The sequence below is a fragment of the Bactrocera oleae genome, chromosome 3 (genome assembly GCF_042242935.1).
Source record: "Bactrocera oleae isolate idBacOlea1 chromosome 3, idBacOlea1, whole genome shotgun sequence".
Taxonomy (NCBI): domain Eukaryota; kingdom Metazoa; phylum Arthropoda; class Insecta; order Diptera; family Tephritidae; genus Bactrocera; species Bactrocera oleae.
Window position 1 is genome coordinate 40,956,968 of NC_091537.1, and position 26,030 is coordinate 40,982,997.

A 26,030-nucleotide genomic window follows, 5' to 3' on the forward strand; every position below is an offset into this window, starting at 1 on the left:
GTGCCGATTCAACATGCCATATCTGCCGATGCCACGGACAGAAATACTTTTCCCTCTGGAGAATGAGGAAGGTATTGAGCAACACAAAGCTCAATTCCAAAAAATACAGGAACTATTAACTCTAACGGATCTCCCAGAGGAAGAAATAATACGGTTGAACTGCTTCGAAAATTTTTTGGCGGATGAGCGAATCAACACTGACTATGAAGGATACAAGCTTGCTCTTCGCTCATCTGTAAAAAAGCCACACATTTTCAGACAGGCTTCTAAATGCCTATAATAAAAATATCCTTAAATTGCATAGAGCAAATATGGATATTCAGTTCATTCTGGACGCATACGCTTGCTGCAGCTATATCATTAATTATATAAATAAATCCAATAGAGGAGTATCAACATTATTGAGACAAGCCATGGAGGAAATAAATGCAGGGAATTTCTCCATTAAAAGAAAACTGCAGCACATCGGAAACAAATTTGTAAATGGATCGGAAATATCGGCTCAAGAAGCAGCTTTAATATATTGGGACTGCATCTATCAGAAGCCAGTAATGGAGAAATATTTATAAATACATCACATCCAAACAACCGAGTAAGGATGATAAAGCCCCGACTTGAATTGAATGCTTTACAGGAGGACTCTACGGACATATATGTGACGATTGTGCTGGAGCACCACTCTCAAAGGCCCGATCAATTGGAAGAACTATGCTTAGCAGATTTCGCAGCATGGTTCAGATTTTGCAAAACAAGCAGAAATGTTTCTGATAAGGAAAAGGAAGCAAGCCCTTATTCTGCGTTGGAAACGTTTTAGCGTTGAGAGTTCAAGAGCCGATTTCTTCAGAGAAACCGCCATGATGATTCACCTATGGAGAAATGAGGAAACAGACTTATTAAATAATGACGTCGAGAGTATTTGCAATTCACACAAGGAGCAAATTGAGCTGAATAAGCTAAAATATGACAAATTTTCATCGAACGAACTAGAACGGATTTTGGAAAACCTTCATGTCACAGCGGAAGAAACAGCTGATGATCGAGCTGCCTCACAACTTTTAGATCCCGAATTTATAGCTCTAGCCGTTCCAGAGCAAACAGGAGACATGTGTTTTTCAAGAGCACAACAATACAGAGGAAGAGGCGGTTCGATTAATTAAACTCCCACCTCTAATATTAGAAGACCATTTACTGACAATGGTGCAGTCACTTAACAGCAAACAGAGGGAATACTTTGCTCATGTAATGCACAATGTAAGTAAAAGGGAAATCTTCTTCGAATATGTCGGAGCCGGTGCTGGAGTGGGCAAGAGTCGGCTTATATTAACTATATATCAATCGTTGACATTGTGAGCTAATAGTGTACCAGGAACCAACCCCGAAACAGCCAAGGCGTTACTCTGAGCACCCACTGGCAAAGCAGCATTTGGAATTGGGGGCCTAACCCTTCATTCGGTCTTTTCACTCCCCGTCAACCAGTCTTCCGGCGATCTTCGGCCACTAAATAGTGACACATTAAATACAATTCATGCCAACCTCATAGATATTAGGCTTATTATAATTGACGAAATTTCAATGGTTGGAGCAAAGATGTTTGCGTATTTAGATTGCAGGCTAAAGCAAATTTTCAGGAGCACCGCTTACTTTGGAGGCATACCAATTATCGTGTTTGGTGACTTAAAGCAGCTGCCGCCAGTAGGAGATCGATGATCAATTTCAGTACTTTGAGCTCACTGAAATAATGCGCCAGCGTGAAGATCAAGCATTTGCCATCGCTTTAAATAACATGTCAGGGAAATATGACACACGCTGACATCCAGTTAATCAAAAGCAGGGAAAAGACCTCTAATGAAATACCGAACGAAGCCATCCATCTATTTTATTCAAATGCTGGAGCAAATGATTTAAATTTAACTAAACTGGCAAACACGATGACCGAGGAGTTCATTTCGACTGCGAAGGATACAATTAAGTCAAGTTCCCTAACAGAACGCAGCAGGGCAAACATTTAAGAAGCTGTGAAGTTTTTTAAGCCATCGGAAAGACAAGGAATGCTTTATACATTGCAGCTCAAGACTTCGATCAAATATATGGTGACAGTCAACATAAGCATAAGTGATGGTCTCGTCAATGGTGCTACGGGGGAAGGTTGATTCCGAATCACATAGATCTGAAAGTTCAGTGGTGCGATTATGGATAAAATTCGCAGTTGGAAGCTTTGCACGTTCCAAGCAGCCTCATAGTCGCAATGCAGATTGGACACCAATCATGAGCGTGGTCCGATCATTCCAATACAAGAGAAATGAGCAAATAACCATAGAACGCAGACAGTTTCCGGTCATTCCAGCTGAAGCCATCACGATACATAAAAGTCAAGGTGGAACATACACACAAGTTGCTGTTCATCTAGAGGGTAGAGTAAGCAGATCAGCTTTATATGTAGGATGTAGCAGATCCACAAGTGTCAATGGATTGTATATAATCGGGACATTTTCTTCCCCGAACCCATTTGGACCGCAGGATCCAATTAAAACTCAACTTAATGGGTTGAAGACAGAAGGAGCATTGACGACATGCTACAGATTTTTGACTGAAAAAGCTGATTTGTTCTGCTTTGCCGAGACATGGGCCTTACCTCAAGAAGAATTCCCAATAGAAGGCTACAGTGTTATTGCAGGCCTTGATGGAGAAACAAGATTATCCCGACGACGCCCTGCCAACGGCCTAAACAATTCAACAGTTTCCATATCACTTGTGTACAGGAACCCCCGCTATAGACTTCCGGAATTTAGAAACCAAGTGGAAAATAATATCCGTCAGATAACTGAACAGTATAATGGACCGTCAGTAGTCCTTGGTGACTTTAACATATGTCGCCTAACAGCAACTGATGATTTGGAGGCTCGATTGCAACAGTTAGGATTTCAATCTTCATTGGCTAAGGTCGCCACAACAAAACAGGAAACAGCAATAGATTGGGTATGGACAAACATGGATTCTGCAATGACCTCATGTATCACATATGAAACACCATATAGTGACCATGACGGTATATTTTTAAGCTTTAGAAAATAGATATATTATATATATAGATATATGTTAGATTCAATATTATTAAATTTAAGTTTGTATTATAATATAAAGTGTAAGTCATAGATGTAATTATTGTAATTTATATATCATATAAAAAAGTATTATAGAATAATATATATTATTATATGTTATATATTTTCTAATTTCTATAAATATTATAATTTGTTTTGGTTTCCAATTATTTAATGTGTATAATCAATCAGCTTAAAAAATTAAATGTCTGAAAGATCTATTTACCTCAATAACTAACCTTAATTCGAATAGAAGATTGTTTATAGCAAAGAACCTGGCTAGAAAGAACTGGCAAAATGCTTTCCGTTGGATGCAAACCGTTGGCAAGTCACGTTTTCAAATGTAGTCATACATATAGTGGTTACTAAAAGAAATGCACCTGTGAAGGGTATTATAGCTTCGGCGAAGATAAGATAACGTTTTCTCTTGTTTTTCTTAGTTTTGCTGTTGCCTTGTTTCATCAGTTTTAGTAAACGTTCTGTGGTTCATAACGGGATAGTTATTTGAATGCAGAGACACTTGTAGGTGGTTTGGGAAAAGAAACTCAGGAACATGTAAGAATATACTTCTAACATACGATTATTTCAAAAGATATTCTATAAAGAAGCGTTACCGCTTAAGAATTACATAAAAGATAACGACTTGATAAACTAATAGTGCATTTCTAATAACTAAGGTCACCAGAGCTCGATACTCCACCAATAGAAAATACAATTTATTAATAATGTTAAGAGTATTTAAATTATTTGGAAAAATTTGAATAAGATGTGAACAAAATCTAAAGAAAGTTGTAGAAAACAGTTTACAAAAATAAATTAAAAAAAAAAAAAAATTAAACAGCCTAGAAAGCTAGGCGATAGCAGTGAAACTTCATGGATCTCGAGGGGCACTTGAAATGAAAATACTCATCCTAGCCAGCAAGTTTTATGAGATAGAAATATTTTCCCAATAATAGAAGATATTATTCATTATTCTGGAATTTTTAAGGGTGTTAGGTTAATGAAAAAAGATAGTTGATGTCTTCGCCTCCATTTATTAAAAACCTTATCATTCATTTCTATAATTTCAGGTTCAAGAAAAGATACAATTGGTTTTATGAAAAAAATGAAATGAAAACTCGTGATTGTAAATTATTTAAATATTGCATGTTGTTGTTGTAACGGTTATCTAGTCCCCGCTTGGATGGTAAGTGATAGTTTGGTTGTCGTCGAGGTCATCTAACGGGAGGCCCAAGAAACGGGCTGTTTCAACGGGGTCGGACCATAAGGAAAAGGGTGTTAGATGAGTTGTTTTTGTTGGGCATGCAAAGAGGTGGTTAGTATCATGCGGGGCCTCATTGCATGCGGGACATGTGTTTGGTATGTCGGGGTCTATTCTGGATAAGTAGGACTTTAAACTGCTACAATATCCAGAACGAAGTTGCGCGAGGGTCACTCTGGTTTGGCGGGGCAACTCGATCTCTACGTCGACTATAGGTGGTGGTTTGACTCCTAGTACGCCATTCAGTGAGAGGGAGTCGATAAAGGTGTTAATGGCTCCACTGTGAATGGCGGTCAGTGCTTGTCTGTAGTTCGTTGCGTCCGAAGTCCGGACCGCGTACTGTCTGATGTCCTCGACGTAATCAAGGAATGACCTCTTGATGTTCCTAGGAGGCGGTTCCGCTTCAAGCAGGCGACTGCAGGGGTGATTTCTGCGAACCTTCCTTAACCGGAAGCATAAGGGCTTCACTATGTAGGTGTTCAATTGGGGTCATCAAGAGGCACCCCGTGATAGTCCGGAGTGCAGTGTTTTGACAAGTCTGAAGCTTCCTCGTCTGCGTTGCACTACATCCAGGTGACCAAATTGGAAATGCGTAGTTTAGGAGCGGCCGGCCGATTGCCTTGTAAGTTGCCAACAACGTTTCTTTGTCTTTTCCCTAAGAGCTGCCGCCAAGCGACTTGAGGATTTTGTTGCGGCTCTGTACTTTGTCAGTTATCGCGGTCGTGTGAGGAGTGAAGAAGCACAGACTGTCCAATGTGACGCCTAAAATTTTAGGGTTATTTACTGGCGGAATTTTTGTGCCATCGACTGAAATGTTCAAGTCCAGTCTGTACTCCTTCGTCCAATTTGTGAAGATGGTCGCTGTGGATTTAGTGGAGGAGAGTGTTAGTCTCCTTGCAGAGAAGAAGGGAGAAAGATCGGAGAGGTAGCTGTTTACTTTTGAGCACATGCCATCGATTCCATTGCCCGACGTCAATATCGTGCAGTCATCAGCGTACGAGGTCACTGAAATTCCCGCTGGTGGGTGGGGGAGTTTCGAAATATAGAAATTAAACAGTAGTGGGGAGGGGACACCGCCCTGCGGAACCCCCTGTTTGATTTTCCGAAGTTTGGAGTTTTGACCTCGAAACAGTACGGATGAATGCCGACCGCTCTGGTAGTTCATAGTCCACCGCTTCAGCCCTGGAGGGAGCGTTGATTGTTCTGGGTCCTCAAGTAGCACATGTGTGATTGAGTGTGTCAAAAGCTTTTGACAAGTCCAACGCTACGAGGATCGTCCTCTCGCAGGGTGGGTTCTAGTTCAGGCCATGAACTATCTGGGCGTTTATGACGCTAAGTGCTATGGTGGTGCTGTGCACTTTGCGGAAGCCATCCTGATGGTCTGCTAGACTCAGGTGGTGAGTGAATGACGGGAGTAACAAGGCCTCAAGTGTCTTCACTACTTGGGAAAGGAGAGTTATCGGGAGATTAGACTCCCCTTTGTTGGCGAATTTCCCAGGTTTCAGTAGTGGGACCACTCTTCCGACTTACCACACATCGGGTATTTGAAGAGTGGACATCGACAAGTTGAGGACCTTGGTGAGATAGTTTACTCCCGTTGAGCCTAGATGTTTTAGCATCAGCATGCTTATTCCGTCAGGGCCGATGGATGTAGACGATTTCGCCTTTTTGATGACAATCTGAACCTCCCCATCTTCTTCGGGTCCGAGGAGGCATGGCCATCGAATTGAATTTCAACCCGGTCGTCATGTCTCCTCGGTCTAGACAAGGCCTTGAGAGTATTCCGAAGCTTACTCACCTCGGTGGAGGGATTACAGGACTTCAGGTGCTCCACCCATTTTGTCCGCTTATGTTGGTTTACCATTTGCCGAATCTCCGAATTGAGATCCCTTATACGGGGATCACAAAGATCGGTATGAAGCGAGTGGTAGCAGCAGCGATCACCTTGCGGAATTGACGCTCGCCAACGATGACGTCCGTAGGAATGGGTAGTGCGTTGAAGGTACTCTCAGTAAATTCAGTGAAGCCGACCCAGGTAGCTTTGTTAAAGTTAATGAAGGTGTGGTTGTCCACAGAAATAAAGTCGGGAGGTTTCTCGATCGAGATAATTATGGGCAGATGGTCTGATGCGAGAGTTAGCATAGGTCGCCAGGTTATGCTATTTATTAGACCACCGCTAGCGATGGTAATATCGGGCGAGCTATTACAGGTGCCCATAATTCTGGTGGGGGCTTCGTCATTCATTGTGCAGAATGTCGAATCGTCAATCTGTTCCGCCAGCTCCATCCCCCTACAATCATTTGACAGGCAGGAATGCAAAAGATCGTGATGCGCGTTAAAGTCGCCTAGCACCAAACGGTTTTCACCACGAAGTAGCGCATCTATGTTCGGGTGATATCCTGTTGGATAACATGTAACTGGGGGATGTATATATTAAATATTATATTACGAGCTCGAGCCGTTAAGGCTGGTGTCGCAGTATTGCGTTGGCAGCATGGGGTCACATAACCCCTAACCCTGTTTGGATCGGTAAGTGTTAAATATTGCATCTATTGGCGTGCTTGATCTGGTTGTTGAGTTTTTGGGATTATTATTCATTTTTAAATTAAATTTTCTTTCTAAAAGTTGTGCAAGTGGTTGAGCTTTTTCCAAGGAAAAATTGACATTAAAATCACCGCTTAAAATCTGCACTAGAGGGAGTATATGTCAATAGTGCTCTATGTATGAATTTTATTATATCGTTAATTCTCTGGTTCGGAGTGATGTATAGAACAATCATTGCCACGTTCTGTCCGCTTTCAATGACACATTCGGCCGCACAAGTATCTCCAACTGCAGCAGCATTCACAGCCAATCAGTTAATTTGTTGTAAATTCATATCCATATGTGGAGTATCAATCTTTATTCTGTCAGTGGAGTTATGGTAGACAGCTTCCCCACCAGGGGACGTTTGAACTAGACGACACAATCGAAGTTCGGCCAGTCCACAGCTTCTTCATTGTTTATCCATGTTTCCTGCGTGAGCCCGTAAACTTTGGCAATTTAGGGAGAATAATGAGAGTCCTCTTCGATTGCCGATAAAATCTGTCATCGAGGAGGTGATAATTGACAATTTGTTAATTGCTAGCCGACAAAACTCTTCCGCCAAACTGCTCGTCGTTGCTGGTACCTTCCGTCCATGATAAAATGTTTTATCATCATCTCAGGTGGTAATGTACAGGCCTTGTATGCTCGTTACTCGTGATAATGCCACGTATAATAACTGCTGCGAATGATTTTTCTGATATTCGTAAAACATTTCCGGAAAGGTGCCGCCTTGTGAGTTGTGAATAGTCATCGCGCAAGCAGAAATCAGTGTAAAGTTATTACGCTTGGCAACGATAGTTTTACTTATGTATGTTGAGGAGAATGCTGGCAGTTCTTTGAGAGATAGTTACTGCTGTCCAGATGTCAGTACCAGTATCAATAACAAAAATCTTGTGAAGTTTCTGTCGTACAAATGATTCTTGTTCATGATTTTTGCAGCCTATGTAGATATCGGTTGATACTAAGACGATCCTAACCTCAGTCGCATTCAAAATCCGTTATGCTCTGTGACAGCGTTATTTGTGAGTAATAAGCGAATTCTATTAGGACAAAGTCGATCAGTTTCGTCTGTTGAGCAGCGCCATACCATTCCCAATTTTCGTGAGGATCGCTGAGAATGCTTGATTGGCCTGTCGCATCACCTGATCGAGCTCATAGAATTTCAGCCCACCAATTTCCATTAAGACTTTGATGACATAAGAGGAGGTGTGCCATTCTCATAATCTGGTGGAATTCATTGGTTGGCATCAAGTTTTCTCTTCTTTTCGCAATTGCGCCGAGTTTATTCAATGTAGCTAATTGTAAATCGCTGTTTATCTCCTAGTTTTCATTATTATACAGTTGTTCGAATGGATTGATTCAGGGAAGGCCGGTCCTCTTCGGGGAGATTGTGTATAATTAGCGACAAACTGAGCAAGTGTTTTATTTTCCAGTTCTTTAGGCCTTTTTTCGTATTTAATGAAACAGTTCTGCTACCATATATCAGTTGAATCCTCGCCGCACTTCATCTCCTCCAATTCCTTCTGCAGTTTCCCAATTCGCTGTCGTTCTATTGGCCATACTGTAGGTATGTAGGCAATTGAGACTGAGCTCTTGGACATTGGTTCCCGTAGTAAGTACCACGCAGCCTCCTGAGTTTAAATTTCAACGGTATTGCGAATATTTACACAAATTTTTCTGGTTATTTCTACGATGTCAAATTCCGGGTGCTCATCCATGATCGTTATAATCTGCCTTTGTAAATTACTTACCTCTCTGTTGTTTTTGTTAACATATTCAACAAGTTTGTGCACATGAATATTCCTCAGTGATGAATTGAATATCCATATTCGATTTCAAGACGTTGAAAATGGAGGGGTTGAACGCGTTGATCCATTTTTTAGATGGTTGCCTTTTTACAAAAACTCGCGGCTATTTGATTTCAGCCCTCGATATATTCTGATAATCTTCATCAAAACTGATCCGATACTCAAAGAAGGTCTTCTCGAGATTGACTCGAATAGCCTTATATCGCTCTGCGTATCTGCTGAATCCATCCTCAGTTTTTTGCATAGGTGTCAAGATTGTGGTTTTCCTAGATGGCATGAAAGGAGCTTCGAAGCGACATTTTTGTGGTCCGCTCGCTGATATTTTCTTATAACACGTAAATGTTTGTCTATGAGTTACAAGCTTTTCATTTCCTGATGCTTCACTCGGTGATACTGAAGATAATTTGTCAATCAAGTCTACAGCTTTCTCTTTATTACTCACAAGTGGATCTCCTGGTGCATTATCTAGCCAAAGAATGTGAGCATGTGGACTTCCGCGATGTTGAAATTCGTCACGTTTAAAATAATGGGCTACACGATACTGGTCAAAAGGGCTATTCTTCTTAGACTGCAAAATAGTCACCAGCACATTCACCAATTTGTTGAAGTATAAAGCACAAGTCACTGCGTCCTATTAATTAGGGTACCCCTTTCAATAAAATTCAACTGTGCAGCAATATCTGCTGATATTTCAGCTTCATTATTTTTCAATTTATTGAAAGTTTGTAATAGCTTCTCCCGACCTCGTTGGCACTCACAGTGAGGAATATTGATGCTTTCCCCAAATGTCGGATCATAGCGAAAAGATATCTTTTTCGTTCAGCCCAATATCAAGCAGAATTGGAGATAGTACGCAGAAAAGCGAGATTACTCTCGATACAATTGTTTAGCTATTTTCATAGCCATGTAGGCCAGGTGGTAAGGTGTTACTCCACGTCGATCAGAGCGCCTCAATACACTTGTAGTCATCATGAACGGTGTTACTCGCACTTCTTCCCTGAAGGTTCGAAATTGGCTACAATAGATTGAAGGAAATGAGAGCTCTTCAGCGTGTTGATCAAAGAGTAAACTTTGTGGAACATTCATTTCTCCTGGTGCAATACGCAAATATTTATCATCATTCCACAGCAAAGTCTGTTGTTGGACAGACTCTATATGGGAATAGTTTCGCTGATTGCTTCTCGGGTATCTGGTCCTTATTGGCTTTATTGTTAAAAAATTAGTCATCAACTTTGATGTCATACAATTGATATAGTGGTGTCGTTATTAGATGCTGCAGCCAAGCATTTTTCTCTTGTTGATGAGAGCACTCAAATACCTGGACTTTTGAATTTCATTTTTCTTAATGCGCACATTGATGCAATGATCGTCATCAAGATGTCGTGGAAGATGTTTCACCACTGTATCCACTTTAACTGGATGATCTGCCCATATATTCCATATTGTCTTTCAGTCTTTCTGATACCAAATCGAGGGGTGAAAGATGGGCAGGTATTTGTAAAGTAAATTTTCACTATGTTAATTGGAACCACAATCGATCACAGATGGAGCAAGGAAAACCGAAGGAATTAATCTTGAATTTTTTATCGAATTATTTATGTATATTCTTAAATCGAGTGAAGCCTTTCTAAGGGATTTCAGGGCTCACTGTTATGCCTCTCACGTCATCCTCTTTTGTTGTTGGCCATGGGATGCCTGCATCAACACGTGGAACATGTATACCGTGCAAAATTCTATTTGGAGCGTTAAGCGTCGCCGAAGGCTTATAACCATCGCCAAAATTATCGGTCTGTTCGATTTTTTCTGCCAGTGAAGGGTTCGGAGGTGGTTGTAAATTGATAGCCCCCTTCCTTGCTCAGTATTCCCGGACATGTTCAGTACTATTTTCGGGTTTTTCTTCACTTCTTGCAGTCGATCTCTGTATTCTTTACATGACTGAGCATTAGATTTAGGCATGATATACAGTTCTGATTAATATTTACACTATTTAATAGCACATCTCACTTCTCTATATAACCTCGAACACTTAGAAACACTATATAACGACACTGACGACACGTGCTAGGGATACTTAACAACATAGATAATCCCTATAAAATTCCCATAAGAACTTGCCATACTCGGGTCAATATTCGATATTCAGTGCTTACACGTACCTACATTGTGGAGTTACCTACCGTGCCTAATGCCCCTCCGCGCATGCTGCTCTCGCTTTTTCCTATCCGAAAATGATTGCGCGCCTTTCCCTCCCTTTTCCTGTCGCTTTTTCGTTTCATTCGATACTGGAATTACAGCGCAAAGAAGTTTCACTTCAAAAAATTAAAATTTATAATTCAATCTCATGTAAAATCATTTTTTCTGTTTCTAGTTTTGACTTATTTCTTCTTTGAATGAATAATGGAATCAAAGGGATGTTAAATTAATTTGTATAAAATACCGATGAAGTCTTGAACTTATGCTCCATTTTGAGATCTTTTCATCAAAGAAATTACCTTTTCATCTGCTGCGTACATTTGTTCTTCAGGTGATATCGGAAAGTTATCGGCGTAGGAATCAGTAATTTCGTAAAACCGCACCTTCTTCTGAAGAAATTCAACATTCCGACGCAATTTATTGCGTTGATCCTTTGGTCGCATTTAACCTAAAATTGATCGCAGTTATTATTCAATGAATCGCGTTTAATTTTCGGTTGATCACGTTCATTCTTTAATGAAGCCACAATTTCGACACTGCGACTTTCCACAACATCTTGCTCCCGTCATAAATTGCCAAACAAATTCCTATCCTCTGCCAAAATAAACAAATGCTTTAAAAATGTAATTGTAATAGAATTCAGTGTTGCAACACACAAAATACAATTAAAGGTGAAAAAAATCGTAGCTACAAGTCCGCTGCAAACGATACGCAATTATCCGATATATGTACAGTATTTTCAACTTATACAACTTTCGTTGTTGATTTACGAGAGTACCTGCCGGCGACGGCCTAACCTCACGGTGTTCCAAAACACGACGTATTAACACAATGCGTTGATAAGCGCCCCAAACAATACGAGCTATTTCCAAGTATTTATTTGGATACCAGTGGCAGTGTGTCTGGGTCCACACTACCATCTTGGTATGATTCGAGGCCGACCCAAAACCTCTTCCGTTTTCGGGTACGGAACCCAATTGCTTTTTGCAACTTTATTTTAGAACTGAAAAAACAGTTAGGCTGAATTTTCAGTTTTTCCTGCATTTAGGTTTCAACCACAGCCACCACGAATCTCCCCAAAGGGGCCATAACCCAATGAGCAGATTGGACCGAAATCCAAAGGCTTTTTGCTCCCCGTGGTACCAGAAAGTCTCCGGTAAGACTGCGTAGCCGAAACTACTGCCAGTTGAGCAACCCATTACTCAATGACTGGTGACATTTGTCGCTTGAACTTCAAATGTCTTTTTATTTGCTTTTTCATTTAAAGTCTATAATATCAGTTCAAGCTGAGTATTATAGCACTATTTCTGACATACTATGCTGAAATTACTGAGCAAGGTACATAATAACAGTCATAGTGCATTTGGCTTTTAGTCGCCTTTTACGACAGGCATGCCTTACCGCGGGTAAATTCTTACCCCTACCCGCAGGGGGATTTCAACTTATACAACTTTCGTTGTAGATTTACGTGAGTACCTGCCGGCGACGGCCTTACCTGACGGTGTTCCAAAACACAACGTATTAATACAATGCGTTGATAAGCGCCCCAAACAATACGAGCTTTTTGCAAGTATTTATTTGGATACCAGTGGCAGTGTGTCTGGGTCCACACTACCATCTTGGTGTGATTCGAGGCCGACCTAAAACCTCTTCCGTTTTCGGGTACGGCACCCAGTTGCTTGTGCAACTTCTTTTTTCGAACTGAAAATTCAGTTCTTCCAGCATTTAGGTTTAAACCACAGCCACCACGATACTCCCCAAAGGGCCGAACCCAATGAGCAGATTGAACAGAAGTCCAAGGGCTTTCTGCTCCCCGTGGTACCGGAAAATCTCCGGTCAGACTGCGTAGCCTAAACTACTACCAGTTAAGCTCCCCATTACTCAAATGACTGGTGACATTTGTCGCTTGAACTTCAAATGTCTTTTTATTCGCTTTTTCATTTAAAGTGTTTATAATATCAGTTCAAGCTGAGTATTATAGCACTATTCCTCAACATACTATGCTGATATTACTGAGCAATGTACATAATAACTGTCATAGTGCATATTGGCTTTTAGTCGCCTTTTACGACAGGCATGCCTTGCAGCGGGCATATTCTATCCCCTGCCCGCAGGGGTATTCAACTTATACAGAACGAATACGAAATGTACTTCTGTATACGACTGTGTTAAGTGTGACGCGCAAAAAAGGAGAAATAATATCGACCAATGAAACCGCGCCACCGCGCTTGTAGTTGGTAAATTGGCGCCAACGCATTTTCACCTGTGTTACCGTTGACGTACATGCGATAATAAAGTTGTGCACTTCTGCACGTCTTCACTCTTCAAACGGTATAAATTTTATCCATATATGTCAACGGCAACACAGTCAAAAAGAGAAACTTTTTTTAGCGTAATTATATATATAGGTATTGTAGATATGATCATGATTAGAAATTAATTACTACAAGTATATTATTTATTGTAAATTTTTTATTTTAAAATACACATTTTTTCTGTTTTAGGAGTTATTACGTGCTCATGATGAAATAGGACAAATCTATGAACATATATACGAATCTGGAAAGAAAAATTCAAATAAGTTTCAAATATTAGCCTCTCATAAAAAGTGTTATCTTTTCCCTTGTGAAGTACTTTCCAATAAAATGCCAATAGAAGCGATAAGAGTAGTGGGCCTTCGCCGTGTTGAAAATAAGCCTTTGGGATTCACAGTTGAAATTAATTCACAAAACTTTTTGTCGGTGGCACGTATACTTTCAGGAGGAATTATTGATAAGCAAGGTCTCTTGAATACAGGTGATGTAATACTAGAAATTAATGGAATTCCGGTTAGTACACCCGAAGCTTTGCAAACAGAAGTTTCACGTTCTAAAAGAGATCTAACACTAAAAATTGCACCATATGTAGATGATGAGGATGCAGCAAAACGTGTCGTTAATTATCACTCATGTGATAATCCAGGAAAAAAATTGACAGTAAGTAATATATATTGTAGTTTACGCGTATAATTAAATAATAAGCAGATGTATTCATAATTTGAATGGCAACAAATTTAGTATTGTTATACATATATACACAATTAATATGTTAAAATAGTTAAATATATAATATCTTACTTCCAATAGTTATTATGTCACAGCAAATTAGCAAAAACCATATGTGAAACCTGACCAACCAGCCAAATCAACAGCACAGTTGATCATCTATGACGCCAAAGTAATGCTCTGTATTTGCTGGAATCAGAAGGGCGTGTTGTATTGTAAGTTTCTAAAACCGAGGAGTTAAATGCTACCTATAACAATTCATCAAATTGAAGCAAGCGATTTCCGAAAAGCGCCCAGAATTTGCGACTAGACGCGAGGCAATAATTTTCCATCATGGCAAGGCTCGGCCTCATTTCGGTTAAAAACTATTTAGTTGGAAAACAGCGGCTGGGAAGTTTTGCCTCACCGGCCTTATAGCCGAGAACTTGCTCCTTCTAAGTACTTTTTGTTCCAATCGATACAGAAAGGCTTTGTGCATTCGTGAACGAATTTTTTTTTTGTAGAGAATTATGGCTGTATTATTGACATACGTATCGTAACTCTAACTATAAACGATGATACTAAATTTATTTGGAAACTACTATCTTTTTAACTTTTTGAATGGAAATTGATTCTTCTGTTTTTTCTAGATTATCTGCATTTTTCTTAATTTGTGAGGTGTATAAATAAGCGTTCCGCGGCATATTAAAACTGTATGTTAACTTCATATTTGTTTTATTATTATATATGCATTTACGTAGTCTAGTACAGTTGAGTATTGACTTACACTTCTCTAAAATTGATGTGCCCCGTCTTTGAATATGTATCAGAAATATTAATTAATGTTTTTTACTGATTTGATTTTTTCCATTTGTTTGTATTTGAGGTTTTGGAGTAAATCTGTAAATGTTATATCATGTTCCCACCAAAAATTTGAAGTGATTTCATTTCATTCTGCCATTTTCACTTAGTTACTTCATATTGCTTTAATTTTTTAATATTTATTTTATTTGTTTGTTTAATTTTTTTCACTTTGACAGTTTATAGTGTCTAAATCAGCTGTGGTAATGTGATAAATTTCCCTAAATCAAAATCGCACAGTTAGATTTCGAATGGACTAGCTTCAAATCTTCTCGGTGACGAGACTAATAAGTGCCATTTTTGTCTCTTGCTAAATTTAAAATATTAGTGAGATAGTCTACTCAACAGCCTAAATCTCGTGGTTTAGTGTTGGTTGGAACATGATATAATCTGCTTAGACCTTCCGTAGTCCCAATAGAGTAATTGCGATTATCCAGCTTATTTCAAACTATTTATACATATGTATGGGTAAATATATGTTATGTTTTAATGAAATGAAGTATTTTCTTAACCGTAATGTCGTTTCGTGCTGAATATGAGTGAACCATATCACTAATATAATGGCTTATGCCTCTAGTTTACATTTCTAATAAACGCACTATATAAAATTTCATCCCATTGGTTGAGTTTATATCGGATATATCTTAATGGAAGATTGCTTAACACAATTAAGCCAAAATATTTCTTTTAGTATTTTTCAATTCGGTAGTAAAAAATTTTGCGCTAATGTGATAAATATAGTGATGTCTGTTCGTTAAATTGATTTTAGTAGAGTCTATGACCAATAATATAAGTAAGTTGGTAAGATATAAGAAAGTAAGTAAGATAAATATGATTTTAATTTATTTATGGTTTCGTATAAAGTTTTACCAAAACCTAAAAGTATTGCCCCGGCCTTCCTGCATTGTTTTACATATTATATATATATATATATATATGTTATTTAATTTAATATTTTAATATTGCTCAAATTCAAAAACAACTAAATATATTCAATATATCCATGCTTTTCAAAACTGTGTGTTTCACTCTGTCAACATTGCTCGTCTTTTATAAGTGTTAATTTTTTAATGTATACGGGTGATCCAAGTAGAGGTACTTTTTTCTATAGTCTCTTTTCGACAGGTCACACGTCGTTCGTGTTAAGCTGTTATGTTATTTTTGTTCAGTATTTTTTGGCATTCCATCGTGGAAAGACTTACGCCTAAACACGTTTGCAAATCGTTCAACTCTATAACGAAAATTCACGTTCTGAATGTGTTTCGCGCGAGTTAACGACATAGCCGCACACCGCATACATATGTACATATATACAAACATACACATGTACATACATACATACATATCATAAATACTTATATATAAGTGACATAACACTTATTAGACATAAATACATAAAACCAAAATAAGCATATGTAAACATATCTATCAGCTAACACACTTGAAATGTACAACACACATTGTAAAATATAAATATCAGAGATAAGAACATATAACAATAGAAATGCACTATCAATAACAACCCAAATATAACAATAGAAACGAATAGTTCTATCTGTTCGTAAACAGATAACTATCGATACAGCTCAATAGTATAAGTAGCACTAAGATTTATGTAAACTAGTTAGTCTAAAGATTATGAATAAAGAACACGCACTTCGGCGTAGTGAAAACTTATTTCTTTTTTCTCATATCGTAAAAAACGATAATAACTCGCGCTTCGCTCAACTTATGGTCAACATCATGAGAGCTAGCATTCATTATTGGATAATATTCGACCAAATAGACCACGTCTAGCACGCAGTGAAGGAAATATAGCGGCCGTAGCTGAGAGTGTACACGAAGACAGTGGAGGGTCGTATCGGCGCCGTTCGCAGCAGCTCGGACTGACGTATGGACACGTACCAGCTTGTGCAAGAACTCTAAAGAACTAAAGCCGCTCGACCTTCCCAAGCGACACCGCTTCGCTCTATAGGCTCTTGAAAAATTTCAAAAAGATTTGAAGTTTTCGAGACAAATTTATTCAGCGATGAGGCCCGTGAGAACGTAACTGTCAATAGCGACCGTTATCGCGCCATGATAACCGACTATTTGATGGCTGAAATTGAAGTTCGTGATCTTTTCGACATTGGGTTTCAATGAGATGATTCATAGCGTGTCATTCGCCAGTTACCAGTCGAAATGTTCGAACGAGTCATCGAAAATTGGATGGACCCTCTGAGATGTTGCCGCGGCCACCATTTGCAAGAGATAATCTTTAAAAACTAAATGCCAAAGAATGTTCATTCGAATGATAATAAACATTTCTTATTAAATTTGAATTTTCTATTTTTTTTCCTATAAAAAAGTAGGAAACTCGAAATGGATCACCCTTTAATACAGAAGGCTTGATTAAATTCCTTTTTACAATTGTCAATAGATCAAAATTTTTTCACAGTTAATAACTGCATCTTCTATAATATTAATGATTTTCCAATTGTCTTTTTATACTCTCGCAACCTGTTGCTACAGAGTATAATAGTTTTGTTCACCTAACCGTTGTTTGTATCACCTAAAACTAATCGAGTTAGATATAGGGTTATGTATATATAAATGATCAGGATGAAGAGACGAGTTGAAATCCGGATGACTGTCTGTCCGTCCGTCCATCCGTGCAAGCTCTAACTTGAGTAAAAATTGAGACATCTTTATGAAACTTGGTAGACATGTTTCTTGATACCGTGAGACGGTTGGTATTGCAGATGGGCGTAATCGGACCACGCCCACAAAACGCCATTATTCAAAAACAAATAAATTGCCATAACTAAGCTCCACAACAAGATACAAGACTCTTATTTGGTATACAGGGCCCATACAGGCGCCCACTCCCCATATAACGGTACTGTTAAAAACTACTAAAAGCGCGATAAATCAAGCATTAAACACGCCAGAGACATTAAATTTTATCTCTGGGATGGTATGAGATGACTTTATAGGAACCGCGTTCAAAATTAGACAGTGGGCGTGGCACAGCCCACTTTTAGGTGAAAACCCATATCTCGAGATCTACTTCACCGATTCCAACCAAGTTCGGTGCATAACTTTCTTTTCATATTTCTATATCATAGTGCAAAAATGGGCGAAATCGGACTACAACCACGCCTACTTCCCATATAACACCATTTTAAATTCCATCTGATTATTTCACTTTCCACAATGCAAATCAGACAACAATGACTGTATCGGGATAAAACTTTGCGTGAATAATGCGATTAAAATATGCCACCTTGCGGCCAAAAATTGTTCTAATCGAACCAAAACTGTTCAAGCCCCTAAGTACTAAATATGTGGACCCCAGTGCCTATAGTTGACCTTCTACCGAAAATATCAGTCAATCCACAAAGAAATTTCAAACGAGTATACTATTTGACTTTGTGAGTTAGCCCTTCCTTACTTGTTTTCTTTGTTTTTGCAATTATATTATATTTAAAATTAGTGTCAAGTAGGTCACTAGTCAAAAGTGGTGAAAAGACTAGTGAAACAGAAGGTTTGGAAATCTTGTAAAGTAGAAAGTTAAAAAAAAAGAAAACAGTTAAATGAATACATAAAATGAAGTATATATAATTTGTAAAGTTCAAAATATCAACTCTTTTTAATTGGATTTAAAAGACTAAAAGCGAAAAACAATTAACTTAAAAACTAATAGCACTAACAATTCAGAAGAAAAGAAATATTAATAATTTTCTTTTGATACACAACATCGATTAAAATTCAAATTAAATAAATTAAACAAATAAATTTCTTTTGATACACAACATCGATTAAAATTCAAATTAAATAAGTTAAACAAATTACTTTCTTTTGATACACAACATCGATTAAAATTCAAATTAAATACGTTAAACAAATTATTTTCTTGTGATACACAACATTTACTGCAAGTGGATTTTTTAAAAAATGAAAGACAATTTTTTCATGGAACTAAATAACGTTATTCTGTAATGTAACAAAACCTTCTTTTGATGAATACAAGCTTTTGATTTTGTTTGAGCTGGTTCACCTAGCCTGCTCCACGATCTTTTCCGCTTGATATTGTTGTAAACAACCCATTTTTCATCGCCAGTTATCATTCGTTTTAAAAATGGATAATTTTCATTACGTTTCTTTAGCAAATCGCAGCTGTTAATGCGTTGCGTTAAATGCGTTTTTTTCAGTTCGTGAGGAACCCATGTGTCGTTAATCTCTCTAATCTCGTACATTAACTTGATCTTTTTGACTTTCAGCCAAGATTCCTTCAATGGGTATCTTTTTATCTTTATAATAGTGTGATATTCAATGATACACTTTCAGATTCAGTTAATATCTCTTCAGGTGTTCCGCATGGTAGTCTTCTTGGTCCGATTTTGTTCTTGTTATTTATTAACTATATCTCTTCTGTAATTGAAAACTCAAAAATTTTATTATATGCCGACGACGTAAAGTTTTTTAAATCATATACTTCAATATATAAAAGGTGTATGTTGCAAACAGACTTAACAATTTGGTTGCTTGGTGTGATAGAATTATTTGCCATTAAATTTCAAAAATTGTTGGACAATGTGATTTTCCAGATGATCTGTGCCTTATGTAATAAAAAAACTATAGACTAGAGAAAGTATTTAACTTTGTTGATTTGGGAGTTAATATACTATGGCCATATTACCAGTTATTATACCAAGCAAAAGGTGTTCTTCTGTTTGTTAAACGTTGATCATAAGAATTTAGAGATCCGTGTGTTACTAAAACTCTTGTACAACTTTGGTTAGGCCTATCCATTCTGACAAGTTTAAATCTGTTAAAAAAAATGTTTACTTTTCGCGTTAGAGATGGGATTTTATGTTAAGTCTACCTCCATACACTAGTGATTTAAAACGTATAAATCTATTTACACTTACTAAATAGTTGTAAGGAAATGCCTTGCATAATAGTCTTAGTAAATATCTTGAATATAACAGTTTGAAGGTCTTTTCTCTTGTCTGAAATAAAATTTAATATCCCGGTTCGCTTTTCGAGGCAGCTTAGACCTTTACTGTTAAAATGGTGTAGATCAAATTTTAAACTAAACTAACCATTTCACCGCATATGTCATGAATTTAATTTTCATATCTGCACAAAGGATTTAACTGACTCACTTTTCAAAATTACAAAGACTATATTGCGCTCTATTAATAAATAATATCGTAACAATTTATTATAACGTAATTTTGAATCATAGCTGTTGAAATTTTTGTTTCTGTACCTCAGTAGTTTTATATCTCGACTCTTAAAAAACTTTCATTACTCTGCTAATTTCACAGGTATGCCGATTGCGCGCATCGTTTTTGTTGGGCGGGAGAAGGGTAATCGTTGAGTTATTATTATTATTACAATACTGTTATGTGTATAGACGAATCCATACTCGATAATAGAGGAGTAAAAAATTGTGGAGGCAATCAGGGTAAGAAATTGTTTTCTATTTTTTGGGAGCACTGACGATTATTCTCATCCTTTCTATTAATACTTGTACATGCTCGGTTCGTCCGAGAATTTTATGACTAGTCTGGCGGAAGTGATTTCCCTTAGAAAAATAATTTCCGAACTGGAAAGTTGCTTTTTGAATATACATTTTTTGTTGTAAATGTATCTCGAAATTTTAAAGGGCTTCTTTTCAGTTGCTTAGTTTCAAAATTATACAATACATCTCCTGATTATGCATTAATTGGTTTCAAAAAAAAGATAAATAAACATTAGTTTTATTAATGTATAAATAATTAATTTAAAAAAAAATTGGTTGCATACACGGCAGTTGGATTCAATCTGAAAACTAAAGTAATACAATAATTTATTAGTTTTCCAATAATATATTTAAGTTGTGGTTTTCGATGGTAAAAAGCAGCTGATGATAAGAAAACCAATTTTATTAAATAAAAGAACATGAAATGATAAAAATGTTGTTAAGCGATTATTAATTAATAGTTTAAAAACACCGTTTTTCATATTGTTTCAACCTGATGCTACAGAGTATAATATTGTAGCTTGGTTCACCTAACGGTTGTTAAATCTAATCGGGATATAGGATAGATATAGGGTTATATGTATATAAATTACCAAGAAATTGACTGTCCGTCCGATTGACTGTCTGTCCCTCCGCCCAAATGTGCAATAATTAGAATAAATATAGCACCATATGAAGTTGGTATTGCAAATTGGCGTAATCGGAACACCGGCTCAAAATTAAAATAATCAAAAAATTATATACAGTATTGCCATAGCTAAGCTATACTATAAGATAGAAGACTGTATTTGCTATAGCTATATAAGCTATAACACCCAAATTTGCACAAGATAAATCCTTCCAACACCTCTTACCACAGTGTGAAATTAGGTGAAATCGAATGATAAACCCGTTCATTCCCCATATAACCGTTATGTTAAAAACTACTAAAAGTTCGATAAATCAATAACCAAATGTGCCAGAGACATTAAATTTCACACCCAGGATGGTAAAAGAGGGCTTTAATGTTAAATTTGGACGATGGGCGTGGCACCGCCCACTTTTATGTGAATACACATATCTTCTGACCTACTATACCAATTTCAATCAAACAGTAACAGTAAAAGAAATTAACCTGTCAGCCCTATGTCACAGTGGGATAATGAGCAAAATCAGACAACAAACGGGCCTACCTCACATGTATAAAAGTTATATGAATATATTGGAATAAAACTTGCACCAATGGTGCTTCTAAGCTATGCCATCTCGCGTCTAAAAGTTTTATTAGTAAATATCGGACTAAAGCTATTCAAGCCCCCACATACCGAATACAAGTACAATGCGTATGTCTGACTTTTTGCCGAAAATATCGGTCAATCTGTGAAATATATTATTGAAATGAAAAGAAATTGAGAATGTTTTTTAACAATAATGAACTCCTGTGTCAAAAATGGGTTGGATCGGGTCAATCTCATTAACCTAATATGAAGGTTTTCGAACATCCAGTTGACTTTCTACCACATACATATCGGCCAAAATGTGAGTTGTTTTAATAAAATTAAGGGAAGATGTTTTTCTAATAACAGCCCATCTTTATATCTTAGCAAAATGAACTGAGCGTGTAATCTTGGATATATATTTTAGTTTAATGCCGAAATGTGAAATTTATCTACGAATTTCTGATTCCAATATACTCTATATAGAGACTTAATACTTTTCAGCGTTTAGGTTGGTCAAAATATGTGACATGGACAAGCAATACTAATTATTTTCTTGAATATTTGGCTTCTGGAACGTCTTTTTTAAGTCTCCTACAATAATCAGCTAGCATACCTGGGCTCCATTTCCCTTGTTAGCGCTTCTCCATTATCCTTAGGTGTACGGGACCTGTCAATTTGTCGGAATTCAAACTTTGCAATGAAATATCTCAAAAATCGTTCAATCGATTTCAACTATTTTGCATCGTAAATTAATGATTTCAGCTAAAGAATCCCTCCCCTAAACCATCCACTTTTTGAGATTCATGTGTGGTATTCCTATCTCGACGGGACCCGTCAAATTGACATGTTAGCTGATAACGTAAACAATCTGTATATATTTGCTTCGCTTGTAAATTTATATCTCCAATAGCAAATATAAGACTTCACTGATTACCCTTTAACCAAAATTACTAACATCAATGAGGATTGTTCTGAGGTGTCCTCCGAAGAAGATCAATAAACATGTGGCAACACTTCAAGCTCTTAAGCTGTAATTTTTTAGCTGTGTAAATTTGTGTTGTTATTTTAAAAAATTCTTGAAGTTTAATTGATTTTTATTACCGTGTTAATACAAATTTTTAGTGATTAAACTCTCAGTTTCATGATAAGTATTAAATGTTCTGTTTTGTGCGGTATTAAAAAGTATTAAAAAGTTTAAACTTTCCAATTTTTGGTGCCGAGTCAGCCTTTTGTTTCATTTTGTTTTATTTTATTCTATTTTCTCACTTTGTTTATCTTATTTACTTCTTTATTCACAGCTGTGTTGCGTTTAGCTTTTTATTTGTTACAGTGCTTCTAAAAGTGCTCGCTATATTGCTTCTTCAAATTGTCTTGGTTTTAAACTTTGATAAAAAAAATTGTTCCTAATTGAATTTATTATTATTAATATTTTATTAACACACTAATTTATTATTTATCTATTGAATTTTGTTCTGCCTACTCTTTTATTTGATCTTCATTCTTGTGGTTTATTATGTCTTGCAACTTTCCCAATTGTAACATTAAAGGCGAGTCAGATCGCTACGTTTCATGCTGGCTTTGTGATGGGCTTGCCCATATTAAATGTGCTGGACTGACTGGTAGAATCTTAGATTCTATTATCGACTGTAAGGGATTGCGTTGGTCCTGTTTAAATTGTAGATCTATTGAAATCGATCTATTTAAAGTTTATAGGGAGACACGCAATGGCTTTAACGAAATCGGTCGTGATCTTGTAACCCTCACTGAAAAATTTAGGCACTATGAAAAATTGTTCAAATCTTTTAAGTGCCTGAATGATTCTCACGAATCCTCTAAACCTGCTCCTAAGCGTAAACGTCCTTCCGATGAAGTAACACTTAGTTCTTTTGTTCAGAAAAGAACGTCTCCTCCCAATGACCTAATAAATCTCTCTTCTCCTTGCCCTCAAGGTGATAAGCCGTCAGCTTCCAAAGAGCTCAATTCCCCAAAAGCTCTATCTAATAGTAATAAGTGTCTCACAATTCCAGAGGCTCCCTCTATTAACTTAGTAGCATCAGTTAATAATTTGATAGTTATTCCACCTAAAAAGTCTATATTTATTTCGAGACTTGCCAAAGATACCTTGGTGGAGGACATTAAATCTTACATTTCGTCACGTTTTAAAATCGATGATATCAATATACGTAAATTTAACTTCAATTATGATAGAAGTATATCATCGTTTAAAATAGACGTGTCTCTTGAAACATTCAAAAAGATCTTAGATAGTTCATTCTGGCCACCTGGGACTTTTGTACGCGAATTTAATCCTAAACTTAGAAGTCAAACTGAGGAAAACATTGTTAAATTACCAAAAGCAACCACCGATATGAAAAACTGATTGGTAGAAATTATAGCAATAATATCGAAATAAGCATTTATTATCAAAATGTTAGAGGTGTTAATACAAAATTAACTGACTTGTATTTGAACAGTTCCAATTTCAATTTCCATATAATTGGATTTACAGAAACTTGGTTAAAACCTCACATTTTTGATAATGAGATTTTAAACAGCGAATTTCAAATTTTTAGATGTGATCGACTGAACAGAATCGGTGGAGGTGTTCTATTTGCCGTGCATTCCTCTATCCCATCTAAAAATATTCTTGTTCCAGGGACCGACTCATTTGAATTTAAATGTATTAGAGTATACGTTAATAGTTGCTTTATTTATTTAACCCTATCTTATATACCGCCCCATTCGGACTTATCTGTATACATGCAGCATGCTTCTTTAATAAATAGTGCTACCTCGATGGCAAATAATGCAGATTCAATAATTGTATTAGGTGATTTCAATTTACCGTGTGCTTCGTGGAAACCTTTCGATGACTATATCGTACCGATTTGCAATCGGTCATGTTTTAATGAGTTTTTCGAAAAAATGTCCGAGTTGGGTCTGAACCAAATTAATTTAATTCCGAATAAATTTGGTAAATGCTTAGATTTAGTATACGTTGATACCTCTGCAAAGTGTTCCGTTATTCAGAGTAATCCTCTTGTTCTACCAGAGGACTCATATCATCCTGCTTTGGAAATATCTGTCGAAATCTCAGGCATTGTACGGGATAATAATCATCAAACTTCGTGCTTCTGTACTCGGTTTAACTTTGCAAAAGCTAATTTAAAAAAATTAAATACAGAACTTTCTACAATAACATGGCCTAATTATAATGGTGACATTGAATTGAGTGTCTCTCATTTTAATAACATTATTATGAAATTATTTGAAAAGTATGTTCCAATAGTAATTGTTAATAAAAGCAAAAGTATAAGTCCGTGGTTTTCGAAAGAGTTATATAAATTGAAAAACAGAAAAACTCGAGCCTTTAAACATTTTAAAAAAACCGGTTCACTTGTCGACTATTCTAAATATTCTCTATTGCGTCGACAATATTTTGACCTAAACAAAAAATTTTATAATAATTACTTAAATAAAGTAAAAAAAAATATTGTAAGTGATCCAAAATCGTTTTATGATTTCGTCAACTCCAAACGCAGAATTTCCAAATTTCCGTCCGCAATGAAATACAAATCTATCATTATATCCAATATGTTTGCAGAATTTTTCAAGTCAAACTACTGTAATAATTCTTCCAAAACTTTTTCTTATCAGCAAGTGCTGTGTTCGAATACTTTAATTAACGCTCCAGTTATTTATGAAGAAGACGTCCTTTTTAATTTATATAAGTTAAAAAAATGGAAGAAATTGGAATTGCAGTTGACGGGAAACGGTGGGTCAGACTGAAAGTAAGGAAATTTATGGGTATGCTGTCCGTTCATACTATATTCAAGGATAACGCAGAGCGTACTGATTACGCAAAAAGAAATATTATACTTGTATTATGTTGGGTTTTGTAACTAGTGCTTTTGAATTGATAATTGACGCTCATATTATGAAACATATAAAAGACTGCACCGAAACCAAGGCACGTCGAGATTTAAAGAACGACTGGAATATTACAGTTCTCGATTTACATAGTTTTCTAGCAATACTATATATCTTATCTATGGTTAAAGAGATAGATTTATACAAATTCTGAGATTTATAAGTTTTGATAAACGAACCAACTATTAAGAACAAAGCACTAAGCATAGAAATATACCGATAGAAAACAATAGAAAATGTGTTCCAGAAACTATTACATTTTATAATAAAACAAAGTTTGGTGTCGATGACGCGGACCAGATGACACGCAAATACAGTGTGAAAGCAAGGTGTTTTTGATGGCCTCTCCAAAGTTTTTGTAATATTTTAGCTTTGGCAGCAATAAACGAGTGGAAATTGTGCAAAGACTGTACCGGATTTAAAATATCCAGAAAGAAATTTAGCTGGAGAAAGCAAGGAGAGCATTCGTCACAGTTCAGACGTTTCAGATCAGGCACATTCAACATTACGAGAGCGAAAAAGTAATAAAAATAGAAGCAGTAATTGCTGTATGTAT

General features: G+C 36.7%; 1 protein-coding gene across 6 annotated transcripts in view; it reads left to right on the forward strand.

The window, feature by feature from the left end:
- vari (MAGUK p55 subfamily member vari) overlaps positions 1 to 26,030 on the forward strand; it is a 241,940-nt gene that overhangs the window by 164,727 nt on the left and 51,183 nt on the right. For all 6 annotated transcript variants that reach the window (XM_070106559.1, XM_070106564.1, XM_070106562.1 and 3 more), the window contains one exon: positions 13,454 to 13,924. In XM_070106559.1, coding sequence (XP_069962660.1) covers positions 13,454 to 13,924 — 471 coding nt within the window. The remainder of the gene's footprint in view (positions 1 to 13,453; positions 13,925 to 26,030) is intronic.